We start from the raw sequence: 12,318 nt of genomic DNA, 5'->3' as shown, positions 1-12,318 counted from the left end.
CAATTAGAGAACCTTCCACTTCACCCTGGAAGGCTAGATGTAGACAGTGAATATGAGTTTTTACCTACATATCTGAGGGCAGACACTGAAGAGAAGATTCACATGGAAGGGGAATAATCCTTAGAGATTTTACCTTCATGAACTCAAAAGAAAGATGAATTAGCCATATCTGCATATCAGACATGATGTGCCTGGTTCCTAAGACTGTGCAAATACCTAAGTATTTCTAAGGGTGTAAGAGAACAGTTAATAAAAGGCTGATGTATATCAAGACCAATCTCATGTTGCTAACAGTCTATAACTTGAGATAATGTCTGTACCCAACATGATTCATTATATTAATCACAAAATTAAAATGTAAGCACAAGCCAGCAGGAGTAAAAGAGCAAATTCATAAAAGAAAAAAAAAAGTGGCATAAAAACCCCCCACAGTGATCAAGACTTGACCTTGGGGAATTTATATATTGGATTAAGAGGTCTGGAGCCAAATAGAACACCAAATTTAAGTCTTGTGCTTTTATAAACCATGCCAAATGTATGCCCTTGTCATTTCATCATATAAATTAAGCATGTACTTTAAAAAACCAGTAACTATCTTAGAATAAACTTTTCAACGAGACTTTCTCAAGGCCTGTGTTTTGCTGAACATTGTGCTAGGGGCTTAGAGAAGATGATTAGATATTCATGGCCTCAAAGGGCCTACAGTCTAGTTGTGGATAATGAAGACTAACATAGTTAAAATCAGAGCAAAAGGACCCCGCAGCATCTACTTCTGTGCTGTGCTGGATGGAATATTCAGCACTATTTTTCAGAGTTAGAATAAGAGAGATTAGAAGCTGCAGTGAAGGTGGAATCAGTTCTGACAGAACAGTGTAAATCTCAAGAGCACAGGCTCTGATGTCTGACACCTGAGGGTGAATCCCTGCTCAGCCAATGTCAGTTATATGGACTCAGGGAAAGTTGGCTGACCTCTCTGAGTCTCAGTTTCCTCACCTGCCAAATGGTGGTATGGGCAGTACCCTAAGATGCTCTCTGTGAAGACTGGGTGAGTTAATGTTCCACTTTCAATAAACAACAGTTATTTTTATCATTACCAAACCACCACCACCTTCATTACCAGGCTTTGGAGGACGAGAAGGCGTTAAGAATGGGCACAGAATGAAGCCAGCATTCCGGATAAAGGAAAGGCAAAAGGAGTGAAGGTCTAGAGATGGGAAAGAGCCAATGTTTTGCTTCTAGGCTAGGGAGGACTAGCTAGACCAGAATAGAGAGCAGTTCTTCAGATGTGCAGGGAGAGGAGGTTGGATATAGAGGGTAGGACAAGATGATGGGGAGAATCTCTTGTAACCCCCATAGAACCCTGTATCTTAATTCTGGGAAGATAATGTGCCTTGAAAAGTGCTGGAGAGTAGTATCAGTTTGTTGACTACTGGAGCAACAAGAGGCTCAAAAATTATTTGCTAATTGAGGGGGTTGCAACATAGGAAATAAAGATGAATCTTCCTTCTGTCTTTGCAGCCCATTCAGCATCTTTATTATAAAGGCTGCAAAACATAAGTAAAAACCCATAACAATTAGGCTTGAACTATTTCTCAGAGTTGAGTCTCCCCAGTGTTTCTGTAGACTCTAAATAGCTTATCCCTTTTTTTCTTTGCAGACCCCACTCACATTATCATCAACCAATGGTCATAATAGGACAGGGGAAGCCAGGTTTTAACTGTGAGGGAAAATAGATCAGTGAAAGTTGTTCATTTTAAGGAGTAAACATTTTTTGTTTCTTTAAGAGAGAAGAGATCAAGGCCATGAAAAGAAAAATAGTCTGAATCAGGATGTAGATTGGAGAACAAGCATTAGCTCTATAAGGAGACTCTGGGGCTTTTCAATATTTAGGATACTAGTATTTATCTTCTTTATTCCCCAATGGGATATGTTGTTAAATCTAAGGATAGGATTAATTATCTTAGAAGAATCTAATCTCTACCTTCATGTTTTAAACTGCAAGCAGGGAGATGTTTTAAACATTATGAAAAGAAGAGAAAATCTCTCCTGACAAATAAATGCCTTGAAAAATTAGATATTAGTACTAGTCAAGTGTTCTTTCTTTTCAGAAATATTAAAATTGCATATTAGAATGGAAGGAGCCTTATACTATACTTCCTCCTAATGCCACAAAAAATAAGACTTTAGGAACAATTTCCGAGACAAAAGATTATATGAAACATCCAGTTCTTCCCCTTATGGGAAATTTCTTTTTTTTTTTTTTCTTTAACATCCCAGGCTCAATCATTTCCTAATGTGAAATTACAGATTTTTCAAATTACCATATAAAACTGCGAAAAAATTACACTTGTGACCACAGAAGAGATAGCATACACTATCAATTTGATTTTAAAAGGCATACATCTTTTATACTACCTGTCATTTTTATAATGCCTTTTACAAATTTAATCAATACATTTTAACATTCTATATACTTTAAGTGCAATATACAATAAATATTCAAGTTTCATCTTAAACATGCTTTAGCCTTTAAATTGTTAAAACTGCAGTGCCCTTTCAATCTACTTACATAATGTCATAAAATATACATTTCAAGGTAAATGAAGTCAGCTACTTCAATTTAGTCCCTCAAACTGGTAGTAAATGAGAGGTTAACACTATGGTGCCAAACCCATTATTGAGTAAATTTAGCACCTTGGACAGCTCTGTAAAATCTTTATTGCTTTCCTGACCTGCTCGTCATGTTCTGTCTGTGTGTTCAGTGGCTCTCAGCTCTGATTGAAAGGCAATATATTAGATCCCCAACACAAACACGCTTGGGGGCTAGTTCACTGGGAGCGTAATGACATGGAGGTGAGAGCAATTTTCTGGTCACCAAAATCCAAGCACCTTGCAGGTCCATTGCACTAACTCATAGAGGACCCAGAAATTTCCTTTCTCCTTCCCATTTGCAGAAATAACTAATAGAAGCTGAATCACAATGGCAGAGCTGAACCAAATGTGGGCTCTCCCTTAAATCCCAAAGTCCATACTGCAGTGAAGGACATTTTAAAATGGGCAAGGTATCATTTAAGGAAATCACTTTCAGGGCAAGAAATCCAGGTTCGCTGTCTACAAGACTGCTGGTCTGAAGTGCTGCAGGGCTGATGACCCACCTATGGCAGTGTGCCTACTGGGAAAGCATAACCCAGCTCTGTGGATAGAAGAAGGATGTAACTTCATAAAGCAAGATTCACATGTTTCATTTTCAGAGGATTAAATGGTGATGAGAGCTCTGGGTATTGAATAAGCAGAAAAAGAAACAATTGGATTATGTCACTGAAAAACCTTTATAGTCAAAAATATATGAGAGTAAACTGTATAGCATACACTAGTAGCTGAAATTTTTTCAGGTTTACAAAAACTTTAAAGATCTTGGAGTTTATTTTGAACTTCCCTCCTCCCTGGTTCTGTGTAATTAATTAAAATAAGCACTGGTCTGAGTCCTCAATGATAGTGTTCCAAGATTGAAATTCACAAGTGCAGTTTCCAACTGCACCTCATCTTGTTTTTTCCCTAAAATGAAAAGAAAGAAAAATACCCTCTCTGCCAAATCCAAACACTGGCATAAATATTTATTTGAAGAAATAAATGAACATAGACCCAGAGAAGTCAAATCTTAGTAAATAAACTAACTTGATCCTGTTTTGTTTTAATCTTTCCTAAGCGCCATGAGGTTTTAGTGAAAGCAGCACGGGCCGAATTTGATATGGGGATAGGGTTTAGTGTGCCCATACCGTAGTAAATTATTAACTGGTGTGGTCAGACAATACGGCAAACAAAAAGTGGTAAATTATCTTGTAGCTTGCATTAAAGAAAAAAATAAGTTATTTCGGATGTATTGATTCAAACCTCATTGATTATATAATGCTTTTCATTCCTTATATAAAAAATAACTGAACTGTTTTACAAACAGGGTCTAGCAGCTTAAGGCTCAATAAATGTTTATTGAGAAGTGAAAACCCCTCTATCTCATTTTTGAATTTAGGACATTATATATGTCATAAGTAGTTACTGCAGTGTGACAACTATTTTATCTTATATTACAGAAAATTTAAAATTGAAAAATGTTAATATGTATCTAAAAGCTTGTCATTTCAAGAGTTGTTCAAGGATTTTTGAAGAGGCTATGGTGACAGCAAAATGAATGTAATTATATCCCTATTTTCTGATCAGCATCTACAGTATATGAAAATCGAATAGCACGGCTTCTCCAATGAAGAAATCTATTGTGTGAAATATTTAAAGTTTAACTTCTTGAAACTTTACCCACAGGAAAAAAAAAAAGTAAACATATCTTCTTGCAAATCACCTCTGATAATCATGCCTGTATGTTTGGTTCTCTGATTAGCCTCCATTTTACAAGCCTAACTTTCCTCTTCATACTCCAGTTTAAATGAATATGAAGAAAATTAGGTCAGAATGAAGACAGAGTGACTTCTTTTGGTTGAATGAAAAAAATTACCACCACACACACTTTTGTAGAGTGTGCTATTAGAAACAAGCATACAAGCTAAATACAGAAGCCTACCTAAATGAAAAGAGGGAAACATTTTTCTTCAACTAGAATGAAAAGCAGAGCATATATCTAGGATGAGAATGAATGCGCAAATGGGGAAAATGACAAACAGTACTGAAATAGCAAAGAATTGCTATAAAAGATACAGACTGTGCCAGTCATGAAAATTGGTGCAGAGGGAGCTTCCGGGGGCAGGAGAATCCTTCTGTAAGAGCCTCTGACAAACAGTGCATTGCCCCAGAATGTGAGTTTACTCCATCACTCCCTTATGTCATGGCTCTACCACACAAGGGAGATAAACAAAAGAAGTTTAATGCTACATGCTTCCAGTAGCCAAAGATTGATTGGAAATCCCTCGAAAATGACCTGTCTGATAAGGTCATGGTTCCTGGAATAAGCAATTAAGTACTAAATAAACACATCTTAGGGATTCATAACATGCACTGAATGACATCGATTGTAGTAATCTAGTAAATGACCTCGCAATTGTATTCAGCAATAAACATATGAGTGCTTTACCGTGCCTATGGCAGACTATTGAGTGATGTATTTTATCCTCCAGTACCAATGATGCTCACCTTTTGACTCAATTAAGTGTGTATGTGAACAGGGATAAATTGGTGATTTAACAGCATTCTGGGGTTTCCCAAGCTACTGCCTTTAAAACAGTGTGTTGGCAAAGTATGGCCAGAGGGGACTATGACGTGGTCCTGTGAAGAGATGAGGACAAGTGGCCTTCACTCAGACGACTGTATCTGCTTTTCTCTTGACAGGAAGTAATACTCAAAAGGGCTGCAGACCTGGTGGAAGCGCTGTATGGGATGCCACACAACAACCAGGTGAGCGCGACTGTTGAAGATCTCGGATTCCTTATTGTGTTGAAAAAGGGCGAAAAACACAAAACCACTTGCATGAGTTCCGTGTCATCCAGACGTGAGACATAAGGCTATTCCGTTCTTTCTTATTTTGTAAATCTCTTATTACCTTTTCAATGGAATCATTTCCTTATGAGAATAGGTACTCCATTTAAAACAAATTTTCCATGGGAATGTACTTCATAATTGAGGAAGAGAGTTACCAGTGTTTTATTTTATTCCTCTCAGGTTTTCAAGCAGATTTAGGAGGAAAAGGGGGTTTAATTTCCTCTCCTAAAAAGAATGATAAGGCCTGACTATAATTGTCTGCTTCTATTCACAGAGCAGCTCCATGTATATGATTCAAATTGCTCTAGAAACCAGGAGTCTGGGCAATCATTCACTCTTTTTTTGTGTGACTTGAATCAGTGTCCAGGGGACACAGTTCCACTAATACTCAGGGACACAGATAGTTATCTACAGCCTGCCCTTAGCTTTAGTACGGGAGAGGAGTTGTAGCCTCTGTGTGTGTGTGTGTGTGTGTGTGTGTGTGTGTGTGTGTGTATGTACCACCAGAGTTCCTGTGTGTTATTGGCTGCCGGGTGGGGGTCGGGGGGACGCCATGATGCTGTCACATGCGGGGTAGTAATATGGAAGGTAGTAATATGGAAGGGTAGTAATATGGGGCTAAGACAATGGCCTTTCAAAGTCAGTCAAACAAGGTTATGCAGCCCAGCTCTATCCTTAATAGGTTAGTGTCCTTATGTGAGCTCTTGGCCTCTCTCTGAGCCTCATTCCCCCATTTGTGATATGGGCCCATTATGATGAGACTTGTCCCAGGTTTGCTGAGAGGTTGCAGAAGGTAATGCAGTTAGAGCACTGGAAGCCCTGAGCACCGGGCCTGTCGTATAGTAAACACTGGGGAAAAAATGGCTTTCCTGGGAGTATGACTAAGGGTAGCTAAACGGAGTATTGTTTTACTTTGCAGGAAATTATTCTGAAGAGGGCCGCTGACATCGCAGAGGCTCTGTACAGTGTCCCCCGTAACCACAGCCAGCTACCGGCCCTCACTAACACCTCGGTCCACGCGGGAATGATGGGCGTGAATTCCTTCAGTGGACAACTGGCTGTGAATGTCTCGGAGGCGTCACAGGCCACCAATCAGGGTCAGGAGCCTGTTCCTCTCCCTCCCCGTTTCCTTGCCCCTTCCCAACCTCGGACTGCTCCCCAGCCCCCACCCCTACCACTTATTTGGCATAAAACAATTTTTATTTAAAAACATCTTTTTCCGAAAGGGGAGATTCCTAGTTTCTGTGTATCAGATATTACTGTAGAATTTGGGTTATAGTGCTCGCAGCTGGCAGTCTGGTTCGGGGGCTAGAAAGGAGGCATGCATTTAGCCATCTCTCCATTTGACTTTTCACCATAAACCATGAATGACAGATCGCAAAGAGGGTTGGAATTAAAGTTCTGAGGGGCCAAAGCACATCATCCTCGCCCAGGGAATAAGAACCTGTTAACTCCAGGGTACATCTCTTAGATTGGGATTTATTTCTGCTCCAAAATGATAATTTATAGGCCCTGCATTGCCACTTCTCACGGCCCTGCTAAGTATTTATGATCTCCTAAGAAATGTGTGTTTTGCTCGCTTCCCATTTTAATCACAGAGCTAGCACTACCAACCCACACACATGAATCACCCAAGCCCTTCCCTCTGGGATGCGGCAGCGGGGCAAGAAACAGAGGCCTTCCTTTCCCGAGGCTCCCAGGAATGCCACCCTCATCCCGGTTTCGCCCCCACCCCTCAGGTTTCACCCGCAACTCAAGCAGTGTGTCACCACACGGGTACGTGCCGAGCACCACCCCCCAGCAGACCAACTATAACTCCGTCACCACGAGCATGAACGGGTACGGCACTGCCGCCATGTCCAACCTGGGCGGCTCTCCGACCTTCCTCAACGGCTCAGCTGCCAACTCGCCCTACGCCAGTAAGTAGACTTGTGTGTCCTGCGCTTCTGTTCGTGTTGCTTGGTTAACTGGGCGTCACGCTGTGTGGCCCACTGTGTAGGTCTCCTCAGTTTGAGGACCCCCACCACTCAAGGCCTGGCCCCAGGCGATGCTGTGAAAGGCGCCGTTGTCTCTGCCCTCCCTTGCTCACCTTCCTCATCCCAAAGTCTCCCTCTTGGCCAGAACTGTGCTGCAACCCGAAGCAGTGGTGTGATGTCATCGCCCGGACCCAAGCTTCAAGTCCCGTTGCGGAGGGGTTTGACTCCTGCTTCTACCAGTCGCTGACTGGTGGCCAAGGGCAAGTTCTCTCCTCTCCAAGCCTCAGTTTTCGCATCTGCAAATGGGGAAGGAACTAACACCCATCCCGTACAGTTGTTGTGAGATAAAATCATGCATGTGATGAGTTTGTCCTGATGCCTGGCCCACAAGAGGCACGTTCAGTAAACCTGAAGAATCATGATGATGGAATCATAATAATAAGTTATGCTGCTACTGCAGCATAGTCCCAATCGTCTAAAACTTAAAATCTCTCCCTTTAGGAATATGACTCCTTTTTTTTTTTTTAAAATGCTTGGAATTTTTCTCCTCTGTGCTTGATGTGTACTAAAAACAAATAACAACAACCGACCAAAAAAAAAACAAAAACAAAAAAAACAAACCACTTTATTTTTTCCAATAATTTGGCAAGATGAAAAAAAAAACACACACATGTACAAGAATTATTTTTTTGGTGCCATGTCCTTCCTTGTCTTAAAGAAGTTGAGCTTAAAGAATTTTTTGGTGCAACATTTAGATTGTATCTAAAGAACCTCAGGGAACTGGCATCTTTACTTATAAAATGTCCTGGGCTGTGTTTCTACAGTCTCTTTATCTGCCTCTGAGGATTTTTACATAGATAACCAAGTTTATCTTGGACAGTGTGGGTAACTCTTCTGTTTTGTAAAATGAGGCCAAACTCTTAGACATTTGTGGAATGATAGAAGATGTGTTGTTAAATGAAAGAATATTGATTATTTTTAAAAAACGAGTCTTGGCTAAAAAAACCACAAAAAACCTAAAAACCATGCTGTCTCTAATATTGGAAATGTGGAGCGTTCTAATCCTTTGAAAGAAGAAAGATCATTCTTGGCTTTTGAGAGTGGTTATTTCTGAAAGTAATACTTAGAGCCTTTTACTTTCTGGGTGAATTTTTATGCTCTGTGTGTGCTAAATTTTATATTTCCACTTTATCTGTTTGGAATCAGCAGCTTTTTGAACATTTATAATTTCCCCAAATAATCTGCATACATTATGTCTGCCTACTCAAGAGTCCGTGTTTGGGACCAGTTTCACATTGGATTTTGATTCATCGAAAGGTTGTTTCTCATAGATCTATCATTTCAGTGTTCTCCCATCTACTCAATCAGAAAATGTTTCAATCATGACCTGAAAATTAAAAGGTGGCATTCTTAATTAAATCAATAAACTAATTGCTATATGGTAGCAATTCAATTTAGGGGCTTGGATTGCTGTCTTCCCAAGCCGGTGCAGACATGCAGCAACTTCAGCCCGAGATTGCATCTGTCGGACTGTGAAACTTCCAACATTTAATTTCCATTAATTGATTTCCTCAGTGCTCACAAATATAGTATTAAATTCTCAAATAGGCTCTCAGATGGGATGGTTTTATCTGCATAAATGCAAATAAAACAATAAACACAAAGCCCAGCTGATTTGAATTTTTGCTTCCATAATATTTAATTATTCATAAACCACTCATGTTGAAAAATTCCAAACAGAATAAAAAATAAAATAAGACATTCCACTGGTGAACACACTTTCTGGTGTGGTGGCTGATAACTAATAACGTTATAACAAATGGAGCTGCTTGACTATATTTCACCCTTTCCTCTGTTAACCACCCCCCTCAAACTCCCCACCTCTAAATACACATAATGATCGCATTTGCCAACGAGATTAATTGCCTTCCTCAGTGAACCAGCAGGATTTCAAGTCTACGAATATTTAAAAATCAAACCTCCAGTGCAGGAGTTTTGCAATTTAAATGGGTGTTATTATTGAGCGTATTTTCACATTTACAAATCCTAAGAGATGTATAAAAATGCTGGCCTCATTAAAAGAAAAAGTACAGTTTAGAAAATGTTTGTGAAAACTCTGAGGATGGCGGCTCTGTGTTCTGCTCCGTAAAGCATTCGGTGCCTTTGGATTGTGTAGTGCCGAGGGCTGATTACAAGGGGTCATTTCCCCCTGATGGCAATTGCTGCTTATTTCCCATTTGATTCCCGCTTCCCTAACTTTCCACAGCCAAGAGGCCAAGGGAAGGCCAGCCACCTACACAGCGTTTTAGACTCTCTGGGGGGCTCATGGGAAGGAGACCTTTTCCCCTGGTTATTTGTTTCCTTTGCAGGGTGGTGTAGTAGAAAGGACACTGAATTTGGGTTTGGTTCCTGGCTTCCCCTGCATTCTAGCTATGGCCCTTGGGCATGTCACTGAACTATTTTCTGAGACTCAGCTTGGTCGGCTTGCTCAGGTATAAAAAGGATGTAATAGGCCTGAATTTAAGATTGCTTTGGCAGTGACATAAGATGAAAACGACATGAAGATTCTTGTGAATGATAAAGCAGTATGTAATGTTGATTACATAATGTGAAAAATAATACAGTAGAAGGAAGTACTTAGAATTTCAATGAAATGCCTGAAAATCACTGGGCAGGATTTATACTTGTCCCCAGGAGATGGAGGAAATAGAAGGTGAGTGTATGAAAATACTGGTCTTGAGTGGAGAGGACTCACTCTGTACCAAATCTGTCTCCTGAAGTAACCATGAGACTATTAGCAGCTAGCGAGATATGGATGGCCAGGCTGAAAGGACCGTGTTGGTAGAGAATGTGCATCTACCAAACTCATGTCTCCAAGCAACTAGGCTTTCTCCCTCTCTGAATTGCCAAAATTCTCCCATCATCGATAATCCACATTCCCACTACTACTAGACTGTGAGTATTTGCATAAAGCTCCTATCCTACTGCCTATTAATTCACAAGCATTCATGTACAGCTCCATGGGGGATAGAAAGAATTTGGAACTTTGACTTGTAGTTTTGCATTATCCACAAATGTTGCTTGTGGCAGTCTGTTTGTCCACATGGCCTTCCACCTACCCTTCTTCCTCACATCTCTCATTCCATTAGTGACCATGCTGTCTCAGGCTGGCCTCCTCCTGCCTCTTATATCCCCAGCCACTTTGCTAGAACCTTAGTTCAGGCCCACCTGGAATGCTTCCCTTGACTCCTCTTCCATGAAGCTTTCTTTGGTTCTCTTCCCTGCCTCTGCAGAATTGGCAGGCTCACCTTTGTCATTATTTTGTGCTACTCTATCCCTAATGAGAGCACTTTTGTTTCCTGGCCTGGGATGCCCCAGTGCGTAGCACACTGCTCGGCACATAGTAGGCCCACAATAAATACATAAAAGACCACCAGCAATGAAAGGTAGCACGTGCCAAGTACTAAGTGATGAAATCAGACAAGATCCCAAGAGTTCAGGAAGGGTCATGCTGGAAGGGTGGCCTGAGCAGGGTGGCTGGGTGAAGGGCCTCATCTCAAGATGCCAGCAGAGGCTGATTTCTCCTTTCCCATTGCCCCACTCAGTCGTGCCATCCAGCCCCACCATGGCCTCCTCCACAAGCCTCCCCTCCAACTGCAGCAGCTCCTCGGGCATCTTCTCCTTCTCACCAGCCAACATGGTCTCAGCCGTGAAACAGAAGAGTGCTTTTGCACCAGTCGTCAGACCCCAGACCTCCCCGCCTCCCACCTGCACCAGCACCAACGGGAACAGCCTGCAAGGTAAGCCCCACCCACGCCAACAGAATGCCCTGACTTCACCCCCTTCCCCCGACCCCCCAGGGCCTGAGGCAGATGCGTCACTGGTGCAAGGGCATCAGCCTTGGGCCAGCCTGCTTCTCTCTGCCCTCCTTTCTTTTGTTCCTTTGTGTTCACTGTCCTTGGCCCTGGGCCCTAGCCCCTAGCCCCACGCATCCCTCCTCTACTGGAGTTGCCTGAGCAGTCCTCTTTCAACTCCAGCAATTCTGCTCAGGCCCGGGATTTGCTTGAGAATACTGTTTCCACTTACTAATGTCATCATTTCTCTTTTCTCCTCTTTCATTCCCTGTGGTCGCCATAATCAGACCAGTCTTTTGTGGACTCTAGCAAGTTCTCCACTGCAGGGTCTCTCCCGGGACTGGCATTCTCCTGAAGTAGGTCACTCAACCTTCCCTACCTGTTGACTGTGTCAGCGTGAACGTATGTGGGGCTGATCACGGGGAGTGGGTGAGCCATGGCCTGACCAGAGCCCTGAGGTTAGAGCATTATAGACCAAAGGCCCAACACTGACTATTGGGAACCAGAACCCCCAAAATATGACTAGAGTATTCTGGGTCATATTAAAATTGTTCAATATTTGTCCCCATCACGGAGTATGGAAAATAAGAGTCACCAAGAATTGAGGTGACCTCTCTATTCATTGAGGGAAAAAAACCACCCTTTTTAAAATGGGTCCATGTGTCTTACATTTTTCTTACGTACCGTTGACCTGCACAAGCTCATTCATCCCTCACAGCAGGAGCGTGTGTTGGGCATTCAAAGCCCCTACGTTATGGATGAGAAAACTCGAGGTTAGGGAAATTATGAAATTGCTTGATTTCTGGCAGTAGTGTGTGGCCAAAGCTGGCTTCAAACTCAAGCTCAAAAATTCATCTCCTCTTTCTTTCTCCCAAGCACTTTATTACTCAGAGGGGGGTAAAAAGGATGCATCCAGGATTCCTAAGGCATCTGGCAGGGAAATAAGATCAATAAAATAATCAGCTGCCATTTATTTAGCACTGAACCGTGTTTCAGGCGCTGTGCTA

At 41.7% G+C, this 12,318-nt stretch overlaps 1 protein-coding gene across 11 annotated transcripts in view; it reads left to right on the top strand.

Moving 5' to 3' along the window:
* The window catches only part of EBF1 (EBF transcription factor 1), a 390,438-nt gene that overhangs the window by 367,522 nt on the left and 10,598 nt on the right, over positions 1 to 12,318 (top strand). For 8 of the 11 annotated variants that reach the window (XM_019433724.2, XM_019433723.2, XM_019433722.2 and 5 more), the window contains exons 12-15: positions 5,332 to 5,397; positions 6,401 to 6,578; positions 7,221 to 7,400; positions 11,063 to 11,257. In XM_019433724.2, coding sequence (XP_019289269.1) covers positions 5,332 to 5,397; positions 6,401 to 6,578; positions 7,221 to 7,400; positions 11,063 to 11,257 — 619 coding nt within the window. Of the gene's footprint in view, positions 1 to 5,331; positions 5,398 to 6,400; positions 6,579 to 7,220; positions 7,401 to 11,062; positions 11,258 to 11,598; positions 11,668 to 12,318 lie in introns of all 11 variants that reach the window. The other 3 variants (XM_019433720.2, XM_019433718.2, XM_019433717.2) reach the window with 1 other exon arrangement.

Source organism: Panthera pardus, unplaced genomic scaffold (genome assembly GCF_024362965.1).
Source record: "Panthera pardus isolate Hobbes unplaced genomic scaffold, ASM2436296v1 HiC_scaffold_2, whole genome shotgun sequence".
NCBI lineage: Eukaryota > Metazoa > Chordata > Mammalia > Carnivora > Felidae > Panthera > Panthera pardus.
Note: the sequence above shows the minus strand (reverse complement) of the source record. Positions and strands in the feature narration are given on the sequence as shown.